The following is a 25,006-nucleotide window of genomic DNA, read 5'->3' as shown; positions in this document are numbered from 1 at the left end:
AATTAAACCGTCTCAGTAGTTTACCGTAATTAATAATCTATTTTCGGAATTTATACGAGAATTTTTGAATTTTAGTAAATACTAGAGTCAGTGCATCGCGTATTGAAATAATAGCTTATACAGATAATCTTTTGAAATTACTCTTAATTAGGGAAAATCTTGAATCTTGTATGGAAGATGAAGATTTTCAGGAAATATTTATTTTTCAACAATGAATTTTTGTTTTATCGATTAATAACGTACGAAATGATTTTTGGAAAATTTTCTTCGTTTGAACGTTCGTTTAAGGTTCGACTATGATTATCAAATCTCTCGAAACACCGTAGAATGTTCAATTTTAAAAGTAACTTCTTCAATTTTTGGATAATCTGGGTAACGTGTTAGTGTTGACGATACACTTTCGAGTATAGACGTTAAAGTTCATAGAGTGGTCGGGGGCTACTAGGTAGCCTATGTCCACCCTGTACACACTCAGCCTTCTTGTAACACTTGTATACATTAGAATCAATTAGAATTTCAATACAATAGACTGAATAACAATTCATTTTAACTAATACCTATTAGAAATTTTCCTTTTAAAACAAATATAAATCATTTTACCAATTACTGGTACTTGCTAGACATTTAATATCAGACTTTAAATATTCTCCTTTCGGTTCTTTTAAATACAATCAAATAATTTCTTCAATTATCGATACTGACTTGGAATACTCCGCTTCGAATAAAATATTTCGAAATTATTTTGAAGGTTTAGGTAAATAAACATTTGAATTTTAGTCATCGTTGTTCTTCAGACTTGTCGAATAGGATATTGAAGTGACTTTGAGAGGTTGCTTTTTCGTTACAGCATAACAATCAATATGTACTTTTCTTCCAGCAATTGAAATTAATTTGAAATTTTTCATATATTTTCTCTGATATTGAATTTATTTTATGACTTGCTATTTTGTTTACTAATAATTTACCATCCAACGAATTTGCATGAATTGTATGTTAAGTAGTTAGTTGATTTATTATTGTATATTGTGAGCTGATTTGGAACGAGTGCACTATGCCCATCCGAAATTAAACCGTCTCAGTAGTTTACCGTAATTAATAATCTATTTTCGGAATTTATACGAGAATTTTTGAATTTTAGTAAACACTAGAGTCAGTGCATCGCGTATTGAAATAATAGCTTCATCCCTAGTTCGTTTATTATTGAATATTTTTACGCCTTTAACTTATGCTTCTCCCCAATTCTCGTCGCGTATTTTATTCAAATTTTCTTATATTCTAGAATCTGTCACTTATATGTTGAATCCAAACTTACTGACTCTTGTAGAGAATTTACTGTACTGAGGATTGATTTCTAAAGTGAATTTCCGTGGACAAGGAATTGTTTCTTGTATACTTCATTATGCAATAAAAGTTTCTAATATTTACTTAAACTTATTGATAACATCTACGTATATATCATATAGAGTTATACTTATTTGCAGGTGCTTCAGACAAACGAAGCAGAAATTCCAAAGTCAATAGAAGAGCAAATAGATGCGATATTAAAAGAAGCTAAAAAAAAACAAACATACTATCTTAGTCAAAAAGATCATCATAAACCATTATACTTGAAAAATTATTTTATAAGTCATAGTAATATAGATTATTATGATAATTCTTACCTCGAGAAAGCAAAAAAACGTATTCCTGCGAGATTGCGAAAAGTATTCAAGTATAGTTGTGAAGTTTTATACAATTTTTATATTCTTTTTTGTTTTGTATGTAATAATAATTTTCATTTCAATAATGTCGAATTGCAGCTTTGATGAACGGTTAATGGAATTAGAATTAGAAATTATTGACACCTATAGACAGTTTCTCATAAGGCCACGTGAAGAGTATCCAATTTTAATCATACGGGCACCTATTCCATGGCATCAATCTAAACTGATGGCAAATCATTTTATGCAGTATAATTTATTTATTGGAAACGAAATATTGAGAAATATTCAAGATTTATATTTTCTTAAGTAAGTCTTACAAATTAAATTTATGGGTTCATCTTTTCAAGGGAACATGCTGGTCATATTTAAAATTAGTTATAATGCTTATCGAATTAAATGTGCATTTTCGACACTATGATGACATGATATTTTTTACTCCCGTATCATCTTTCTTTCGGGGCATCTTGTATATTATGCAAATTTTTGGACTTGGTAGAATCACCTTTTGAATTTTCTACCAACTGTTACCAAATACATACCCAGTTAGTCGTCTAAAACCCCTACAATACTTATATATTTTGTTGAATATTTATAACTAAAATATACATTCTTATTTACCACGGATGTAACATAGATTATACATTCCTAATACAGTCCATTGAACATTTGCAACTTTGAAAGGCTTCGCTGGGTTCGTTAACCAGTTCGAAGCTCACGTTATCCTATCGTCTCGAAATATAATCGTCGATATATATGATTATGATTGCACTATTCGATTCTATCGTTGAGTTGAGAATTGGCTATTCATTAACTGATAAGATTTACGGAAATGCATGAAATCTGAAAATCAATGCACATTGTAACGGTTTAATTTTCAGATATCAAGACATGATGATAATTAAGATTGAAGATGTAGGAAAGATTCCTATTTCAGCCTTTGAATTAGAACCTAAAATAAATTCACTATGTAATAAGGCTACGAATTTGCTTGTTAAACATTGGTTGGCCGATGTTGCTGAACTTTTTTTAGAGAAAAAGTACGCTTGGTCATGCTTTATTCAAAAACATTATAATGCATCTACAGTATTGATCGAGAAATACTTTAGAAGTGTAAATACTCTCTTATCTAAACAATTACGAATAATGATCATGAAAACGCTGAATCATATTAGAGATTTTTTTATGGAATACAGCGAAGGGAATTATTTTGAGAGTGATTATAAGGATTTACTGTTTTTCAAGTAAGTAATTTGTTATATTAAATTTACCTCTACGTTCCACGCATATAATGTTGATTATAGTTACATTTTAGAACTCCTTTTATAAGTGTAACTGTGGAACCAGAAATTGGTACAGTAAATTTACATTGCAAACCGAGTATATTGGAAGTACGTTCAATAATCTCGCAGTGTTTTGATAAAATTATTAAAGTTGGAAAAGTAATTCCAACAATTGAGACTATTTTATTTGCTGAACTGGAGAAACAGGAGTTTTTGCTTTCTGTGTCACGATACGAAGAATCGGTAACAAAGATTCATAAATTTTTATATTTGATTAAGTTACTGTTAAGCATTCCAATTAATGACGATACAAATTAAACGTCATATATTTTTATTAATTAAATCGTAAGTACTGAATTGTCTTGTTCACTTGTACGTATACAGAGGGCGTTCGGCTACTGCTGGGAGGAAATTTAAGGGGTGATTCTAAAAGTCGAAATAAGACGAAAATCAAGAATAAAAAAATTGCGTTTGATCTTTCGTTTTTTAGTTATTAACGTTGAAAAATATCCCTTTAAGAAATAGTTTCTTTTTTCCTTGAATTTCTTCTATGACCTCAACAGCTAATTGTACGTGTCATAAAATGTGAGTTTCCAAAGGGCTTCAAGACCGGGGCCCGGTAGTGCCTAAAACTCTATAAGAGTCAGTCTTAGCAAATCATCCGAAAGGAGAACACCACAGGATTGTTACTTACTCGAGTCGGCGTGGCCTACTGTTCAAATATCACTTCGTGCTCGAGTTTGTCAAACCGTTTCACATGGAGTAACTTTGAGATCGGTCCGGCTATATAGCATTTAAATGATCTTACACCTTTAGCAACCTCTTGTGATGCGAATTCTTCGTGTGAATGTTGCTATTATTCTATTTATTCCTACTTAGGTCTATAATTCAATACGTGATCTTACTTGCTACTATTTACAATTCTATATACAATCCTGTCGCGTTAAAGTTTGGGCCGATTGGACGATGCTTGTAAATATGTAGTCAGATTACAGTTGATAGACCATGTTCGGCTTGTGAACAAGGCGATCGGGAACGGTCGGTACTTCCTGTTGACGCGGGAAAAATGATCGGGAGCGTTCGTCAGCGTTCGGCAGCGTTCGGCAGCGTTCGGCAGCGTTCGGCAGCGTTCGGCAGCGTTCGTCCAATTACAGTCAGTTATTCCCGTTGGTCTTTGAAATGAGATGTTCGGGAGCGTTCGGTAATGCTCGTCTAGTGTGGTCAAAGATTTCCGACGCCCGCGAGGGTGATGGTCGGTAGCGCTCGGTAATATTCGTATAGTTGCTGTCGGCAACTCCCATCGGCCGCGCGAATGAGATAGTAGTGTTCGATAATTCTCGGTTAATAGTCTATCAGCGCGGTAGCAGATCGTTGGCGTTCGAACGCAGAGTTTCGTAATAGTCAGCAAGGATTGTTGTTTCTTAGAGATTGTTGATGCAGGATATACATAGGATACGCTACATACTGTCAGCGCCCAGCCCCGTCGTAGTGGGCGAACAAGAATCGAAATAGAACGAGGCCCGGTCAACGTTCAGCCACCTCGTACCGTCGAGGTTAAGCAGACTTTTTTCAGGCATGACCACCCGCGTTGTTTTCGGGCAGTGTTGTGTGCAAGTGACATCGGTACTCATTAAAGTGTAGTGACATGTGTTGGTGTATTCATGAGGCGTTTCAAAATATGAAACCTATGAAAGAATTTAAATATTAGCTGTATTTTCAAGTAAAGTTCTGTATACAATTGCAAGATATATATTTGTATTTGTATATCTGTTTGCTACGTCCAGACTTTTTCTCATCCCCGCGAAGCTAATAGCCTGAAATATAATATTTCCGATATTCCGTGACCAATGAAAAAACGTCTTCAGTTAACCCCGCCTTTTCTGCATCTTTCTGGGTGCATAAAATTAAAAAATTTGTCAGTTGTTTTCGTCCTCTGACATTACATCTTTCTTACGTGCGTTCCTTTTTCAACATCATTATGGATACTCCATCTTCGTCGAAACGTCAAGTCACAAACTCAGCTATGTATTTCAAGGAGTCGTGGGAAGAAAATTATTTCTTCACTGAACATTATGGTGCAGTGGTGTGTTTAATATGCCGTAAACAACTAAACCAAATGAAGAAATTTAACTTACAAAGACATTATAAAAGCTATCACGAGATGCATCATCTATCGTTGACCAGTGATCAGCGGAAAGAAGAAGTCCAAAGAATGAAAAGGAAGTTTTTGGAAGATGCTGAGCGGGAATATTTACTTCACGAAGTAAGTTGTTTTAATTTCGGTAGTAAATAAATAAGTTATTTCCGGATAGTACGAAGCAGGCTGTTAAATGATTACTCTCTTTAAAGGAAGAGGAAGCACTAAACAACGAAGGTGCTCTTATACCCAGCTATAAAATAGCTTTACACATAGGGAGGGCATCGAAGCCATTCTCTGATGGCGAATTCATCAAGACTTGTATACTATCAAGCGTTGAACAACTTTGTCCCATCGAAGTGCCGAAATTTGAGGCGCTCAGCCTTTCACGAGCCACAGTGGGCAGACGGATACAAGAAATGGCGAATAACGTCAAGGAGCAACTAGCTGCGGCAGCGCGCAATTTTATTGCTTATTCACTCGCGATACATGAAAGTACAGATGTAACAGGTATACCACAAATAGCTATTTTTATTCGCGGCGTCGACTTATCAATGAATGTTATCGAGGAATTGTTAGACTTCTGCGACATGAAAACTACTGCTACAGGGGATGATATTCTTTCATGCGTGGAGGAGGCGGTCGAACATAATGACCTACATTGGCATAATCTCGTATCAATTGCTACTGATGGAGCACCATCAATGGTGGGCCGAAATGTTGGTTTTCTAGGCCGCCTCCAAAAAAAAGTTCAAAATCTAACAATTCCTCATACAGTAATTGCAGTGCACTGTGTACTTCATAAAGAAAATTTATGCGCAAGAAGCGGTCGACTAGAGGCAGTTATGTCGGTTGTAGCACGTACGATAAATTTTATTCAAAATCACGGATTAAAGCGAAAACAATTTAGAACATTTTTAGTGGAACTAGATAACGAATACGGCGAACTATCGTATCATACGGAACTGCGTTGGTTCAGCCGTGGAAAAGCAGTAGATAAATTTTTCCATCTTCGTGAGGAAATACGGATATTTATGGATAAGGCGGGACATTCAGTGCCAGAATTAGACGATAACAATTGGACGAAAGATTTAGCTTTTTTATCAGACATTATTGATCATTTAAACACTCTGAATACCACTTTACAAGGTAAGCACAAAACAGTTATAGATTTATTCGATACAATTCGGTCCTTTAAGATGAAACTTAAGTTTTGGATAACACGTTTAGAATCTGGCAATACGGATCACTTTCCTAAGTTAAGATCTCTATCTACCAGCGACAGTAATCACGAATGCTATGTAAATATACTCAGAAGCCTGTATGAAGAATTTTCGAACCGTTTTGAAGATCTAGCATCATTGGAGACCGATTTCAGCATAATTTCCTCACCATTTTTGGTAGATCTTGAGACTGTCCCCGCTGACTTACAGCTAGAATTTATCGATTTAAGATGCGACAGAGCATTGAAGCTGTATTTTGAACAAACAAGAAACATATTAGAATTCTACAAAGTTCTGCCACAGGAGAAGTATCCGCGTTTGCACAGAAGTGCTGCAAGAATTTTAGCCATGTTTGGTTCGACATATTCGTGTGAACAGTTGTTTTCTGTTTTAAAACGAACAAAATCAGTGAATAGAAATTCCTTAGGTGATTATAATACGAAATGTGCAGTAGTATTAAATATGTGCGAAGCATTTGTACCCGACATAGTGCAACTGATTGAATGTAAAAGGCAACTGAAACGGCAATAGAAACAGCAGTGCATGCAATTAATGTCGACGCCGCTAAAATTATATCATAATATACCGATTATTTTTCTTACAGTATTTTACACTACCATAATCATGTTATCTTCATATGATATTTTAGTGTTGTAGTACTTTACATTTTTACTATTAGTAGTAGTGGTAGTATAAGCATTATTATTATGTTGTTAACAAAATGCCTATATGTTTACATTCGTACGTTCATAAAACGTACGGTCCATAAAACCTACATTTCGGCCCACCATTGATGGTACTCCATCAGTAGCAAGCAATGTATAAGATTGTGCCGATGTAGGTTCGATCGCTTCCTTCACCCAGTGTACCTGTTACATCTGCTAATGTATTTAACAGCTACAATTGTTACGTTTGTTATGTTTGTATACAGAGTGTTCCGGAAATCGTGGTACAACCGAGGAGGTGATTCCTCATGTAAAAATAAGTGGAAAATATAGAAAAGAATTTTTTCGTATAGGGCTCCGTTTTCGAGAAAATCGAATTTGAATATTGGTTAACACGTTAAGCGACAAAGCCTGTTTTGTCTTCCTTTCCGTTTAGCCCGCGATATCCGATTTCACCGATATGTTGGTGGCCGGAGGTTGCGATAAGACTGCATGTGTTTTAATAATACTCGTTAAAATTTTTTTTTGGTTACAAGTAATATTTAGGTACATTCTTTTATGATCTTCAAATTATTTAAAATTTATCAATAGAAGAATATAATTTTTTAAATTGTATATCGTCAGTCAACTGACGCGACCCGAACGAAAAGAATAGTGTCAGTCACCGGTAACTGACATAGCGCTTATCGTGTTAAGTGCACACGTACTTAATGAATATTCAAACTCAATTTTCTCGAAAACCGAGCCCTATACGAAAAAATTTTATTCTGTACTTTCGACTTAGTTTTACGCGATGAATTACCTCCTTTTCGGTTACACCACGATTTCCGGAACATTCTGTATATCGTCATTGTTATATTAATTAACATATATACGAATTGTAATTGTGACATGAGTATGATTGAATTTTGTCAAGTCATGCTCTCATGATAAATGAATGTCGAAAGAACTCACTGATTAAAAGAGTACCAGAATTGTGATCTAATGTAAATATATTTGCACGACTATAGTACATACAACTTTACACGACTGTATTTTTCAATTCGAATTCTTAATGAGTTCTTTATGTTGCATGTTTGACTTCTTGATGAGTTCTATGCGTTATGCATTCTGTGTATGTGCGTGGTTCAAGTTATCAACGAGATTTGTCTGTTCGCTCTGTGGTTTTCCTTAACTTAAATTGTGTTGTGCTGTGATTGGTCAGCGACTGTTTGATGTACGTAGGTGAGTGCGTCTTTTTTTTTTCTCTTGCGGAGAGGTATCAATGGGGGTGCGTGATGTGAAAGTTTGTCCTCCAGGTGGTTCCGGCTGTCCAAAAATCCTGGTTCCTGTCTGTTGTCAGGTACAGTAGTGCACACATAAGCGTCCGCAGTCGGGGCTTAAGTGGGGAGGTGACTTCAGCGAATTTAACTAAAGAAAAGAGAGGAGATGTGTCTGAGCGGGATACCGATATATCAAGCGTTAGCTGTTCACATTCAGGAGTCGATATCGAATTGTATACCAAAAAATCTGCGTGCAACCTAACCTTGGCAAGTTACACTCTTGTCTCGGCTTATGATAGTCGAGTAGTTGCAGGTTACGCGGATAATAAACGCTCAACAGTAACTGTCATACGTACTTCTGCACGCGTTGTATGCAATGTAATGTATTTAAAAAGACTGGCAACAAAAAGTATTTTCTACTGTGTGGGCTATAAACTGTTGAATAAATTCTGTATTTTTATATATCGTCAAATTTTTTCTTCTATCGTCTACGTGCTTTCCGTTATTTTATATCTTCTATTCCAAAGCCGCTCAGGCAGCTGTTTCGGGTTGCTCCGAGCAGAGCCGAGAGCAGTAGTCGGAGCAAATGACGTCGACAGTCGTAAATGGAGTATATACCTCCCAAAGATACCTATCTTTGAAGCATAGTTCTGACTCGTGGGCCAGGTGATCACTATTACTCTGTAGAGTTGGAAAGAATGCTAGCGGGACGGCACAGGGGCAAGCGGGATATATGTATCACCTAATCCTGATTCTTGGTAGCATACGCAGATATACAGGTTTTGCACTCCAAATTCACCCTTTTGCAAATCAAATTCGCCCTTCTCTTGAATGCTTTCAGGAAAAATATATAAGTTTATAATATTGTATCGTAGTCCATTACGTATTTTAGGAATTTTACTTTTATTTAGCTTCACATTTATTAAATAAATGTTACAGGTTCTAAAGATAATCAACGATGTGCTAGATGTTGTCAGTGTTCATGTTACGGGTCCAGAAATTTACTTAAAATGTTACCAGGATTTGTTGTACATTATAGATGGCCAAGCTAAACGAAATTTGGACAATTTTTTTATGATCGAACCAATGCCATTTCTACGTGAATTTGAACTGAAGATAAGAGGTTACGACGATCTTAGGAAAGAGATTTTTATGTTTCGCAGCAAGGTAAACGTGTAGAACTAACAAAGATATATTTTGTAACGGTGTATCAAGTTTCTGTGTATTTTATTTTAGATTCCCCTTAACATGATAGAAATCGACTGTACAATTGTAAATGATACCATAAGGCAAATTCTTTACGACCTTCGCACTGAACTTTGTGATTTCTTTGCGAACGAGTTACGATCCAATAATCGGGATTTGTGTTCGAATTTTGATAAAATAGCAGAAACTATATCAAAAATGCCGGAAAAAACGCAGAATGTTGTTGAGTTATACAATTACCTGTGCGAAAGTCGGGACTCGACGATGTTTAACCTGAAAAGAAGATTGGCACGTTCTATAGAATTGATTTTATTTCTGTTTGATTATCAACCACACACCGACGATGACATTCAGTTGAATTCTCGCACCATAACATGGCCAAAGGAAATGGAGAGCGTTATGGATTTGGCGAACACCAGATTGAACATGAGAAAAGAATATCTCGAAGAAGTGTTACGTTTAAGAAGGGACAATTTTGAACAGAAAATACAAAACATGCAGTTGGCAATTGCTCAATTTACGAAAAAGGATCCGCCTGTGTTAACTATGGACGAAATGGAGAATGCGACTGAAGAAATAGAACATCTTGCTAAAGGGATGGAGGATATCAGGAAAGAAGTTGAGGAGATAAACGAAGAAGAGACTCTATTAGATATGGAATTAAGCCCATATTTAGCAGTGCCTACGATGTCTGCGACAGTCGGTACACTTGACACTCTTTGGCATACCGTATTAGATTTTCATAAAAATTACGACAGGTGGTACAACGGGCCATTTTTGGGTCTCGACGCCGAGGAAATTAAAGACGAGACCGACAATATATGGCGAACGTTATACAAATTATCACGTGTAATTACTGACATTCCTGGCGCACGAAGAATTGCCGAGATAGTTCGTGGAAAGGTAGAGAAATTCAAACAATTTATTCCATTGTTGCAAATGATATGTACTCCTGGATTAGAAAACCGACATTGGGAGCAAATTAGCCAAGCGGTAAATGTACACGTAATGCCAACAGATACGAGTAATCTTTCAGACATGGTAGAACTGGGATTATTAGTTCATATAAGCAAACTCGAAGAAATATCGTCCGCTGCCATTAAAGAACACGCACTCCAGCAAAATTTGACAAAGATGAAGGAGGAATGGTCGGATATCGAATTTAAATATACGCCGTACCGCGAAACTGGTGTTTATATTTTAACTGCCGTAGATGATATTCAATTATTGCTGGATGATCACATCTTGAAAGCTCAGACCATGAGGAGTTCCCCTTTTATAAAGGCCTTCGAACACGAAATGCAAGCTTGGGAGAATAAATTAATGTTAATGCAGGATATTATCGATCAGTGGTTACTCTGTCAAGCAACGTGGATGTACTTGGAACCGATATTCAGCAGTGAAGATATCATGCGTCAAATGCCAACAGAAGCGAAGAATTTTCGAAGGATGGATAAAATTTGGCGTAACGTCATGTCGTACGCAGTTAAACATAGCCGCGTACTCGATGCCACGGCCATGTTGAATATGTTGCAAGAGCTAACACTGTGTAACACGTTGTTGGAAGAAATACAGAAAGGTTTGAACGATTATCTGGAGAAGAAACGTTTGTTTTTTCCAAGATTTTTCTTCTTGTCAAATGACGAACTATTGGAGATACTGTCCGAAACGAAAGATCCCCAGAGGGTGCAGCCTCACTTGAAGAAATGTTTCGAAGGTATTAATAAGTTACGATTCACCAGAGACGAAGAAATTATTGGAATGCTATCGGACGAAGAAGAATACGTTCCTCTCAGTGGGAAAATTTATCCGGCCGATGCGAAAGGTATGGTCGAAAGATGGTTGTCCCAAGTGGAACAACTTATGGTAGTGTCTCTCCGGGACATTGCCGAGGAAAGCATCGTGGCGTATTTTAATAATCCTCGAGAATCGTGGATATTTTCTTGGCCTGGTCAAATTGTTATCTGTTGCAGTCAAGTACATTGGACCAGTGAAGTTTGTGAATCGTTCGAAGATAAGTCTACCGGGGATTATTTGCAGAAATGCAACAATCAAATCGAACAAACTGTTACTCTGGTAAGGGGTAAACTAGATCCGGGTGAAAGAATCACTATAAATGCTTTGATCGTGATAGATGTTCATGCACGAGATGTAGTACGTATGCTTGTCGACAAACAAGTTGATAACGTTATGGATTTTAATTGGATATCACAACTGAAGTATTATTGGTTGGACGATAAAATCATTGTGACAATTATTACGACTAGCGTGGCGTATGCTTTCGAGTACCTTGGAAATACATTAAGACTCGTAATAACGCCATTGACCGATCGATGTTACAGAACTCTGATGAGCGCGTTAAAATTAAATCTCGGAGGATCACCGGAGGGACCTGCCGGAACTGGTAAAACAGAAACAGCCAAAGATCTTGCGAAGGCCGTTGCTAAGCAGTGTGTGGTTTTTAACTGTTCCGATGGGCTTGATTATAAAGCGATGGGCAAATTTTTCAAGGGACTTGCGCAATCCGGAGCATGGGCCTGTTTCGATGAATTTAACAGGATAGAATTGGAAGTACTTTCGGTAATTGCCCAGCAAATCTTGTCCATTCAAATGGCCATAAGCTTGCAAATGGAAAAATTCATGTTCGAAGGCACGGAAATAAAGTTAAATCCTACTTGTTACGTTATCATAACAATGAATCCTGGTTACGCTGGACGCCAGGAGCTTCCTGATAATTTAAAAGTTCGTTTCCGTACGGTGGCAATGATGGTGCCAGATTATGCCATGATAGGTGAAATTACATTGTACTCGTTCGGTTTTATAGACGCTAAGAATCTTGCGGAGAAAATAGTTCATACGTACAAATTGTGCTCCGAGCAGTTGAGCTCTCAGAACCATTACGATTATGGTATGCGAGCCGTGAAGACTGTGCTCACAGCTGCTGGAAACTTAAAATTGAAATATCCGATGCAAAACGAGTTTATTTTAGTTCTTCGAGCAATTATCGACGTGAATCTTCCGAAATTCTTGGCCCAAGATATTCCATTGTTTAATGGAATTTACACCGACCTTTTCCCTGGTATCAGTTTACCACAACCGGATCGCGGCGATCTGATAGATTTACTGAAGATTATTTTAGAAAAACGGAACCTCCAAGCTACACATTGGTATTTGGAGAAGATCATTCAAATTTACGAGATGATACTGGTGCGGCATGGCTTAATGGTTGTAGGCAATACGTTAAGTGGGAAAACCCAAGCGTATCAAAGTTTAGCCGAAGCTTTGGGCGACTTGGCTGGTAAAAGACGTGCTGCTATGAGAGAATTTCAAACAGTTTACAAGATAATTAACCCAAAAGCTATTACTTTGGATCAACTGTATGGCAGTTTCGATCCGGTATCGCACGAATGGAGCGACGGTGTTTTGGCCAATATTTTTCGGGAGTTTGCACAGTCTTTCTCTATAGATCGAAAATGGATCGTTTTTGATGGGCCAGTTGATGCAGTTTGGATCGAAAGTATGAACACTGTACTTGACGATAATAAGAAACTTTGTTTGATGTCAGGAGAAATTATTCAAATGTCGAACAAAATGAATATGATGTTTGAGCCAGCTGATTTAGAACATGCTTCACCGGCTACTGTCAGCAGATGCGGAATGATTTACATGGAACCATCTCAGCTCGGTTGGAATGCATTATTCGACTCCTACAAGAAATATCTTAAAAATAAACTGCTCGTCGAGCAATATGAGCTGATTGTAGAACTCATCGAATGGCTAATAGAGCCGATTTTCTTTTTCATAAAACATTATTGCAAAACATTCATAGAAGTTCCAGAACTTCATATGTTTTTGGTAAGTGGATGCGTATGTATTGTATTATACATTGCGTATGAGCCATTCCACGTTAAATCGCACAGAATAGCGACCATAGACATCGATTTTTTTCAAACTCACAAGATTTGTCGATACCCTTGAGAAACTAAAGCGTGTAAAACTTTAGCTTCCTATCTCGAACGGTTTTGGAAAATTAGACGAAATCAGCCAACATGTCAGCACTTAAACCGCAATATTTCCACTTCGTTGAAAGATAATGCATTCCTCTTAGGCTCATTTTAAAGATAAAGAAACGCTTTTTTAGAATGTGTACATAAAACTTTATTTATTATCAGCAAACATAACAATAATCGCTGTTAAATTTTCAACTGCTGATTTGACGCTGTTCCCACGCATAGAACAATCTGAAAAAAATACCATTAGATTGCTTGAACTTTCCACTGTAAAATAAGCTTCTCAAAAAGATGGAGCTATTTCGGGAACATGGGGAAAAAAAAGTTTACCATGATATCGCTGAAACACTTCTGGAATTTGTATATTTACACAATAGCGAATATTGTCCAGGAAAATAATGTACTATCACTCACAGATCTGTACCCACAGTCTAAACAAACAAAAATAAAACTTATAGGTTGCACATCGCTGCCTGGAAGTTCTGTGAGTTCATTCCACATTTATAGTCATTTTGCTAATTGTTCCTGACGAGGAAAAAAATCGATGACAATGACCGCATTTCCTTTCAAATTTATTGTCCTCTCCCATTGAATGGAATATATACATTGTATATTGTCCAGGGTGAATCACCTAAGATTAGAATCTAAAATATTTCCGTTACTTGTAACGAATATAGCAGAGGCGCTTAACTTCTTGCTCACGAGCAAATTTCCCCTCCCGAGGTTCCCCCACTATGCGACTGAGATGGTCTCGCTCGAGTGTGGCGCAGTGGGAGGAGGACGCGAGGAGTCCTCCCACCACAACTCCAGCGACTGCCGTTGGTTTACGTTACACACTCTGCATTATAATTATTTATACCAAATTTTTGTTAATTTATACATATATGTATATACATACATATATATACGACAATTTTCCTGGGTGCTTTTAAAAGTGATTAGTATTAAGTCTACTGTATTTCCCTTTTTAAGCAACGAAAATCTTTTAAGTTCTGATTTTAGGTGACTAATATTTATGGAAATACAAATACAAAAAATAATTTCGAATAAATTAAACGCAGTTCTACGATATTATCTCTAATGAGATTATTAATTTTTGCACCAGTGCTTGCTTTCCTCGCGATATAACTCTTTCATTTCTGAAACTGTTGCCCGTTTAATTAACTTTTCTCGAAGATCCAATGTTATTATATCGACAATACTAAGTAGTAGTATTGCATCGACAAAGCAAGCTTCATGTGAAAAGATATTTACGATGAAATCACGATTTAATACATGTTATTATGCTTAATAATTTTAGTCTTTTACAAGACTTTTCACAACAATGCTGGATGAAGAAACACAAGTTAGCACAGTTTGGCTTCAGTGTACTTTGTTATTTAGCATTATTTGGGGAATGTGTTCAACATTAGTAAGCGACAGTAGAAAAACTATTGATGTTTATTTAAGAAAATTATTGCTCGGGGATGTGGATGAAAATCCCAAACCGAAAGGATTTAAGTTGACGAAGCAACAACTTTTTCCTGATAAAGGGACAGTGTACGATTGGATATACGATAAAAGAAATAATGGATGTTGGATACCGTGGATGGACACAACGTTACAGGTAATTAACGAACGAAAAGAAAGACCATTTCAAGATATTTTTTCTTACCTTTCTGTATGACGTGTATGTACCTGTACGTTCTAAAGTAACATTCACTTTAAAATCTGTAATTGTCAAACAAATCGACTACATTACTTCGAGGGTTGTGTATTGATAGTTTTTGAAGCCATACACCAATTATGAGTCGTAAAATAATTTTACTTATATACATAGAGTACACATACACACACATAAAAGAATATTTCGTAAACTTAATGTCACATTGAGTTAAAAATTAACATTGTTATTGTCACTCATTTTTTTTTTTTGCATAATTTTTACTTATAGTATATTTTGAAGTCACGTGACTGTTCCGTAATTTTTTGTTGCTTACTTGCGAGTGACAGTAACTTTCGACGTTCATTAAGATTTTTAGATTTGAAAAAGTTAGAAGCAGCAGGAAATATACTACTTAGATGCTACTTGACATAGAAATTACCATTGATTAACATAAAACATTATCAGCCAGTTAGAATTCTCATATACAATTTGATATGTGTAAGTAAACACATTTACTTTCGACCTTTCACAATTGTTATGAAAATCTTCTTGAAGTAGGATCATTCTTATTTAACACTAGTTTTTCAGCGGAGCGTAATTTTTCGAATGAATAATTCGTCAATTTTTACTGTAACACTTTGAGCACTGTAAATTTAACAATAATTCAAGCCCAATTCGCATGTTTATATTTTAGATGTCCTTATTACCGGATATGAAGTCCAATGAATTAATTGTACCGACAACTGAAGTAGTGATTCAGTATTTTTTTATGACAAATCTTCTTCACAAAGCGATACCTATTTTATTTGTTGGTCCAACTGGTACCGGCAAGTCTGAGATTGTTTTGAATTACGTGCAATTTCTACCGAGGGACCAGTACACGGAGAATGTTGTAAACTTCAGTGCACGTACCACTGCTGCTCAAACTCAAGAAATCATAATGTCGAAGGTAGATCGCAGGAGAAAAGGTGTATACGGTCCACCAATGGGAAAGAAATGTTTATTATTTGTGGACGATCTGAGTATGCCGCAGAAAGAAATATACGGGGCACAACCTCCGATAGAACTGATTCGTCAATGGGTAGACCATGGACACTGGTTCGATTTGAAAGACACAACGGTATTAAATCTAGTGGATATTTTTCTAATTTGTGCTATGCTACCACCCGGAGGTGGTTCAAATGTAGTCACGACTAGATTAACTAGGCACATGCACGTAATTGGCATCGACTTTTTTGAAGAAGCGACAATGACGAAAATTTTCACTTCGATCCTCGACACGCACTTCGCTAAAGGATTCGCTACAGAAGTGTCAAGACTGGGAAAGATGATCGTAAATGCTACCATGGACATATTTCTTGGCGCGATAAAAACTTTTCTACCTATTCCGGCGAAAAGTCATTATACTTTCAATTTACGCGATTTTAGCCGAGTTATCAAGGGTATACTTTTAGTACCGGCTTCTAGAATGAAGGATCCAGATAAATTGATTAGACTTTGGATTCACGAGGTGTATAGAGTTTTTCACGATAGACTGGTGGATGAGAGCGATCGAGAAACATTGTTCGACATGGTTTCACATACTTGTTACGATCAGTTACGACAACCGGTGGAGAAGGTGCTTGTCAGATTGTTGAAAGAAGAAGAGAGAGAAATAAAAAGTTCTCATATACGTGATCTCTACTTTGGTACTTATATCGAGCCTGACGCTGATCCGAAGGTATACGACGAAGTAATTGATTTCGATGATTTGCAAGAGAAAATGGATTACTATCTAACCGAATACAATATGCTTTCAAAGACACCAATGTCTTTGGTTTTATTCAGATATGCCGTTGAACATATATCTCGTGTTTCGCGAATATTGCAGCAAGAAAATGGCCATGCTCTTCTAATAGGAATAGGTGGATCGGGTAGAAGTTCTTGTACCAAGTTAGCAACTAGCATGTGCGAATATATGATGTATCAAATTGAAATTACCACGTCTTACGGTTCTTCGGAATGGCGAGAAGACCTGAAAAACTTGTTGTTACGCGTAGGATGCGACGGAAAGCCGACCGTTTTTCTCTTCGGCGATCATCAAATAAAAAATGAATCGTTCGTCGAAGATATAAACATGGTTTTAAATACTGCCGACGTGCCGAATTTGTACAACAGCGAGGAGAAAGCTGAAATCTTGGATAAAATGATGAACGTGATGTACAGCACCGGCGGAAGGAAAGCTGAGACTTCCCCTATGATTCTTTACAACGTGTACCTGAAGAGGATAATAAAAAGTCTTCATTGGGTTCTAGCGATGTCTCCTATAGGTGACAAATTTCGAAACCGTTTAAGAATGTTCCCTTCCTTGATAAACTGCTGCACCATCGATTGGTACACCGTTTGGCCTGAGGATGCTCTGGAAAGTGTAGCGAGGATGTCGTTGCAAAATGTGAACATCTCGGCGGATTTGCGAGAGAAGTGTGTTCGTATTTCGAAGCAATTCCATACAAGTATCGCTGTAGCCAGTGAAGATTATTATAACACGCAAGGTAGAAAATACTACATAACTCCGACGAGTTTCTTGGAGCTTATCAAGTCATTCTGCAAGTTGTACAAGCAGAAAATTGAAGAAATTACTGCGCAACAGATGCGTTACGAAAAGGGATTAGAAAAGTTGGATTTTGCAGCCGGGCAAATTGCGGTGATGAAAGAAGAGCTGCAAGCCCTGCAGCCAAAACTGTTGGCGCAATCTGAATTAAGTAACAAACTTATGGTTAGGATAGAACAAGACACGATCAATATCGAAGCAAGGAAAGAGATTGTGGGTGCCGAAGAGGCCCTAGCAAACGAGGCAGCTGCTGCTGCACAAGCTATAAAAGATGATTGCGAAAGCGACTTAGCCGAAGCTACACCCGCGTTAGAAGCTGCCTTGGCTGCGTTGGACACTTTGAAACCCGCCGACATCAGCATCGTTCGATCAATGAAAAGTCCACCGGCCGGTGTGAAGCTGGTAATGGAAGCTGTTTGCGTGTTGAAGGGTGTGAAACCTGAGAAAGTTCAGGATCCAGCAACCGGCCAGGCTGTAGAAGATTATTGGCCAGCTTCTATAAGGTTGCTCGGTGATATGAAATTTCTGGAGAGTTTGAAGAATTTCGACAAAGACAACATACCGGCAGCATATATGAAAAGAATTCGCGAAAAATTCATCAACGATAGAAGCTTCCAACCTGAAGCTATCAAGAAGGTTTCCACTGCCTGCGAGGGTCTTTGTAAATGGGTACGTGCTCTCGAAGTGTACGATCGAGTGATCAAAGTCGTCGCTCCGAAACAGGCGATGCTCGCGGAAGCTGAGGCTGCCCTTGCAAAACAAATGGAAGCGTTAAACGCTAAAAGAGCCCTTCTTCAAGAAGTTACTCAGAAGTTGCAATCGTTGAACGACGAATTTGCGGAATGCATGAGGGTGAAAAAGGAGCTCGAGGATCAGATTGATTATTGCAAGAAGAAATTGGAAAGAGCTGAAAAGCTGCTGGGTGGTTTAAGCGGTGAAAAGAATAGATGGCATGAAACAGCCACTACATTGGGCGCGAGTCTCAATAACGTTATCGGAGACGTTTTATTGTCTTCGGGTATAGTTGCTTATTTCGGTGCTTTCACCGTTGAGTACAGGAACAAGTTGATCGCGGAATGGCACGCGTCCTGTTTGAAACTGGCGATTCCATGTAGGAAAATGTTCAATCTGATCGATATTTTAGGGAGGCAAGTGGAAATTCGAGCATGGATCATTCATGGTTTACCGGCGGACAATTTTTCAGTGGAAAACGGCATAATTGTGAAAAACGCGGATCGATGGCCGCTCATGATCGATCCACAAAATACAGCGAATAAGTGGATTAAAAATATGGAGAAAGAAAATAATTTAGTGGTGATCAAGTTCACCGATCCAAATTACGTGAAAGTGGTGGAAACTTCTATACAACTCGGAAGCCCTGTTTTACTTGAGAATATCTTAGAGGAGATGGACGCGATACTGGAGCCTGTGCTCCTTAAAAATATTTACAAAGAACGTGGTGTTTTATACATGAAATTCGGGGACAACGTTATCGAGTATAATACCGATTTTCGATTTTATGTTACGACACGTCTGAGAAATCCGCATTATCTACCGGAAATAGTGGTGAAAGTGACACTTTTAAACTTCATGATTACCCCTCAAGGCCTTGAGGATCAGTTGCTAGGTATCGCTGTTGCTAAAGAGCTACCCGTTCTTGAGGAGCGTAAGAATCAATTAATAGTGGAAGGCGCGAATAATAAAAGAATGCTGCAGGAGCTGGAGGATAAAATTTTACAAGTTTTATCTGCTTCGGAGGGCAACATTCTGGAAGATGAAACGGCTATTACGATATTATCCACTTCGAAAGTATTGTCGGAAGATATCGAAGCTAAGCAGGAGATAGCTGTTAAAACAGCAATAGAAATTGACAATGCTCGTAACGGATATAAACCTGTCTCGGCGCATGGTTCGATGCTTTTCTTTTGTATTTCCGACCTGGCGAACATTGATCCCATGTATCAATATTCCTTACCGTGGTTCATTCATCTTTACGAAATGTCCATAGCTAGCAGTGAACCGAGTGAAAATTTAACGAACCGAATAAACAACTTGAACACGTACTTCACAGCCAGTATTTACAGGAACGTGTGCCGCTCTCTATTCGAAAAAGACAAATTGATATTCTCCTTTGTCTTGTGCATCGGTTTAGAACGCGCTGCTGAAGAAGTGGACGAAAATCTTTGGTCATTTTTATTAACAGGTGACGTGGCTCTGGATAATCCTTACCCTAATCCAGACCCATCGTGGCTAACTGATAAATCTTGGAACGCGGTGGTTCAAGCTACGAATTTGTCTGTGCTTGAGAAATTCAGAGGATCCTTCGAGAAACAAACGTCACAGTGGAAAGCTTACTATGACCTGACTAATCCACAAGAGGAACCTTTTCCACAGCCATTTGAAAATGAGAGCGAAAGCCTAAGAAAATTGGTGATACTTAAATGCGTCAGACCAGATAAACTTGTTGCTGCTGTGCGAATGTTCGTTATATATAACATGGGACAATCGTTCGTAGAGCCTCCGCCATTTGATCTTCAAGCATGTTACAATGATTCTAATAACATTACTCCACTTATTTTTATTCTCTCCCCTGGATCTGATCCAATGGCAGGATTAATCAGATTTTCAGACGATTACGGAGTATCGAAAGAGAATCTCATGACTATATCGTTAGGGCAAGGCCAAGGTCCGATAGCAGCAAATATGATAGATAAAGGGATAAAAAGCGGAGAATGGGTGGTTCTTCAAAATTGTCATTTGGCAATTTCTTGGATGAAAGAGTTAGACAGAATTTGCAGCGAAGTTATCATACCAGAGAATACGCACCTGAAGTTTCGATTATGGCTAACCAGTTATCCATCTAAGGATTTCCCAGTTTCTATTCTGCAAAACGGAGTTAAAATGACCAATGAACCACCGAAAAGCTTGAAGAATAATTTACTGAGAAGTTACCTAACTGATCCGATATCAGATGTGAAATTCTTTAATAACTGTGTTAAAATCATGGAATGGAGAAACCTCCTTTTCGCTTTGTGCTTTTTTCATGCAGTTGTTCAAGAAAGGCGTAATTTCGGGCCATTGGGTTGGAATATTCCGTATGAATTCAACGAATCAGATCTACGCATTAGCATTTTACAGTTACAGGTAAGATTTATATGATACATTAACAAATATATGCTTGTGATTCTCGTCGATCTTTGTCGAAACACTACAACTAACGCAAAGAATATATGAAATGGCGAATAGCGTAACTACCATGCTATTTAAATATCTATTTCGATTATTGTGAACAAAAATTAATTTTTTACGATAAAATTCCATTATTTACAGTAATATCTATTATCTAGTGTTCATGAAAATTAATACTAAAAATAGATTCATGCAACGAAAACATTCCCTTCCGAGGATCGCACGTGTAAACGGTATCTTATTCGTAATTAAACCAGTAAATTAATGTTCACAGAATGTATAACGTATTGTAAACATTTTTAAAGAAAATTTTATTGTTATGAAATAAGATGTTTATTTCTTTTTTTGCCTTTTATGTAGTATTGCTATTTTTTTCAGCTTTTTCTAAACGATTATGAGGAAGTACCTTTTGATGCACTTCTTTATTTAACGGGTGAATGTAATTATGGCGGCCGTGTAACCGATGACAAGGATAGACGTTTGTTGAATTCATTATTGCAGCAATTTTACAATTACGAAGTTATTACCAACCCGCAGTAAGTTGGCTGAATAAATCCAGATGTTCAAGAAATATAATATACCAATAATCTGTTGTTAATTTATATTTGCAAGATATTACGATAGATATTTTATCGCGTGCGTGTGTAACACACCCATGCTCGGTTAAATTTGATGAACCCATCCTTGCTATTCCCTCACATCATTTATTATCAGTGCCTCGAGCTCAGCAAACCTAAACGTATTAAGAAGGAAAGTTAGATACAGCGAGAGTAAGCGATAGTTGGTACTTGAAAGAATACCACCTGCGTTGCAGTGAATCATCCAATATCAAAAATTTCAATTTCTATCATTTGCATCCTATTTTTATGAAAATAGTACCAATGCATTGGTAATGTTCTTCCGATGAAAATGAGTCGAAACACGACGTAAATTGGATTAGTTTTAACAGTAATCAATTTTGAAAGCACTCTTTAAAATTCGTTTTCGAAAGCCGGGGTATTTAAATTGATGACTGGTATAGGTGATATGATTGTCGTCATGTTTGTACTCATTTTCATCGGGAGAACCTCGCCAATTCATTGCTACCATTTTTATAAAAATTAGAGAAATTGAAATTTTCGTCATTGGATTATTCATTACAACGCAGACGACGTTCCTGAGTAGGGACGCCTAAATTCGTGGTGTGGTAAAAACTGATGTAGTGATTTACGACCACTACTAGACTTCGGTCCTTACCGCAAGTCTCTGTTCTCGAGAATTTGAATAAGCTGACCTTTTTCAAATTTAACCGAACACCAGTGTATAGACTTTTTGAGTTGTATCCGTTTGATATACTGATACACGCGGCATGTTCGGTAATTTATTAAACATTATCGAAATCTCTGAATACAGTTTTTATTACTAGGCTTAATTTTTTATCGAAAATTCGTTTTTAATACAGGTATTGTTTTTCACCAAGTTGTGTATACCGCCTACCAGAAAGTACAGATTATGAAGGATGTATAAAGTATATTCGCAACTTGCCAATGAGCCAATATCCTGAAGTTTATGGTTTACACGAGAATGCAAATATAACAAAAGATAATCAGGAATCATCGCAGTTACTTAAGGGCACTCTATTGACCCAGGTGCAAATGACCGGTGCAGGAGCTGAAGGAGATATCAACGAAATGGTTTTTAATTTATGCGTCGACATTTTATCCAAAGTACCGCCACCGTTTGATACTTTAGAAGTTTCTAAGAAATATCCAGTACTCTATATGAATAGCATGAATACCGTTCTTCGTCAGGAACTAATTAGGTTTAATAACCTAGTTATTGTCATTAAAAGAACTTTAGCAGATGTACAAAAGGCCATTAAAGGATTGGTTTTAATGTCTTCTGAATTAGAAGAAGTTTTCTTCAGAATGAGTATTGGAAATGTGCCTGTTACTTGGAGTAAAAAGTCGTATCCTTCTTTGAAACCGCTAGGAAGTTACGTCAATGACTTATTAGACAGGCTGCAATTTTTCCAAGACTGGATAGACCATGATACGCCAACCGTCTTTTGGATATCGGGATTCTATTTCACGCAATCGTTTCTTACTGGCGTTTTACAGAACTATGCTCGCAAGCATAAGATTCCCATTGATAAATTAGATTTTGAATTTGAAGTAACCTCGTTTGAAACGAACGCAGATACTGTGCCATCCTATGGGGTTTACATAAAGGTAAGTCTTTTAATTGTGTCAATGTTCCTGATATCTACTGTCAGGCTCGATACAGATTATCAATCCGCTCTCGGTTCGATCACACTTTGCTTTCCATATCACTACTAACCCGCGTAACTTCGCCCTCAGCCAGAGTTGTGCAGAATTACAATTGAATTACTATTCCATAAATTATAATTACAAAGTAATTCAATTACATTAATTTGAATTATACTGTAATTCATAATTTAGATTTTTTATTTAATTAAATTACCATGTTATTCGTAATCGTAAGTGAAATACAATTACATGGTACGGTGTAATTGAATTACGAAAGTATGAGGTAATAAAATATGGAGAAACACATGGAAATTGCAATCAGGAAAAATTATTAGCAGTGATGGATATGGTATTGTTTATAAATTCATATTATCCGAATAGAAATAATCTTCTGTGTTATATTTTTTTCAAAATTCAGACATACATTTAAAAAATGAAATGAATGTATAATATTAACACTTTGGACTCCTTTGTCGAGTGCGACTCGACATCAGTTTTATTCACAGGTATGAATGAAGTAATTTTTAAATTGCCAGTTTAAATATGTATTATATTTTGCAATATTTTCTTTACCTCGATGAGCAAACAGGTACACACATACAATCTGACCCTTGATGCTATTTTCAATATAATTAGTAAAAAAAATTGTTTAAATTGGTTCCTATCAACCAAACGTCTTTTGAAGTGCATTTCAAATAAAATTCTTAAAATAATAGGGAGTTATTGAAAAAAAGATTTGGAGTTCAAAGGGTTAAAGGAAAGAACAGTGGCAATCACGTAATACGTCTCATTAAGATCTCATGTTGGCAACTCATTAACGGAAGGTACGCCGTATAGACAGGAAAGGTAAAAATTAACATTTATCTCACATCTTCAGAGTCTTTGAACTGTAATTTGATTACATTGAATTACAAGTAAATTGTATTTCAATTACAATGATGTTAAAGTAATTGGCAATTGAAATAATTGAATTATGTAAATTAAATTACATCGTAGTTGAAATATTATGTAATTTAAGTACAGTGTAATCAATTACGTAATTAAATTCAATTGGCACAACTCTGCCCTCAGTTCTGCCCGTCTAAAGGCCTGCTGAATGGCACTGGTCTAAGGGGTAAGAGGAGTTGTCATCACCCTCTTGAGCTGATATTTATGAATGCTATTCGATTAGGGATAATCTGAGAAGAAGCGAGACAGAGAATCTTACACTGATCCAGGGAACATTGTACATATACATTCGAAACAGTTATTATTTATCTAAAAATATTCTTTTTTAATTTTAGGGTCTCTTTTTAGAAGGAGCAAGATGGAGCAGAGAGATAAAAGAGATCGATGAATCTAAACCTAAGATAATGTTTGATCTTCTCCCTGTAATGTGGCTTAAACCCGGTGTAAAAGCTGAGTTTGTTATTGAATTCGTCTATCACTGTCCCGTTTACAAGACAAGTGAAAGACGTGGTGTTTTGGCTACCACCGGTCATTCTTCTAATTTTGTAATGTATATTTTGCTTAAAACGCATGTTGATGAAAATCACTGGATCAGGAGGGGAGTGGCTGCCTTGTGTCAACTAGATGATTAATGTGTAAAAGAAATATTATTTGCTATGTACGATCTACTTTTTATATACATTTGCTGCAACAGTGTTAAATCTAAATACTTATGTATCCAAGTTTTTAATAAAACATTATAAAAGGAGCATTATAGAATTCAACTCAAAGGACCACTGAAAGAAACATTGTTCAATTTGTGAAAGACACAGACATTTGATCTTATATATCAACTGAAGATTTGCCGCCATTATAAATTAGTGCTGGTGTCATACAATCATGACCCTCCTTCCTCTCTC

At 36.8% G+C, this 25,006-nt stretch overlaps 1 protein-coding gene across 1 annotated transcript; it reads left to right on the top strand.

The window, feature by feature from the left end:
- Positions 1-1,914: 1,914 nt before the first annotated feature.
- LOC108574793 (dynein heavy chain 3, axonemal) lies at positions 1,915-24,793 on the top strand. Its single transcript, XM_017937437.1, has 10 exons — positions 1,915-2,009; positions 2,582-2,944; positions 3,016-3,226; positions 9,210-9,437; positions 9,507-13,331; positions 14,787-15,092; positions 15,826-20,865; positions 21,289-21,446; positions 22,352-23,120; positions 24,443-24,793. Exons 1-10 carry the CDS (start codon positions 1,930-1,932, stop codon positions 24,737-24,739), a joined length of 11,277 nt encoding a protein of 3,758 aa, XP_017792926.1. The 5' UTR covers positions 1,915-1,929; the 3' UTR covers positions 24,740-24,793.
- The last annotated feature ends 213 nt before the right edge of the window (positions 24,794-25,006 follow it).

Source organism: Habropoda laboriosa, unplaced genomic scaffold (genome assembly GCF_001263275.1).
Source record: "Habropoda laboriosa isolate 0110345459 unplaced genomic scaffold, ASM126327v1 scaffold11, whole genome shotgun sequence".
In the NCBI taxonomy this organism is placed as follows: Eukaryota; Metazoa; Arthropoda; class Insecta; order Hymenoptera; family Apidae; genus Habropoda; species Habropoda laboriosa.
Note: the sequence above shows the minus strand (reverse complement) of the source record. Positions and strands in the feature narration are given on the sequence as shown.

Coding starts and splice junctions, on each gene's coding strand:
- LOC108574793 (XM_017937437.1), top strand. CDS start 1,930: ATGGCAAATCATTTTATGCAGTATAATTTATTTATTGGAAACGAAATA. Junction 2,945..3,015: donor AAGGATTTACTGTTTTTCAA/GTAAGTAATTTG, acceptor GTTACATTTTAG/AACTCCTTTTATAAGTGTAA. Junction 15,093..15,825: donor GGATGGACACAACGTTACAG/GTAATTAACGAA, acceptor TTTATATTTTAG/ATGTCCTTATTACCGGATAT.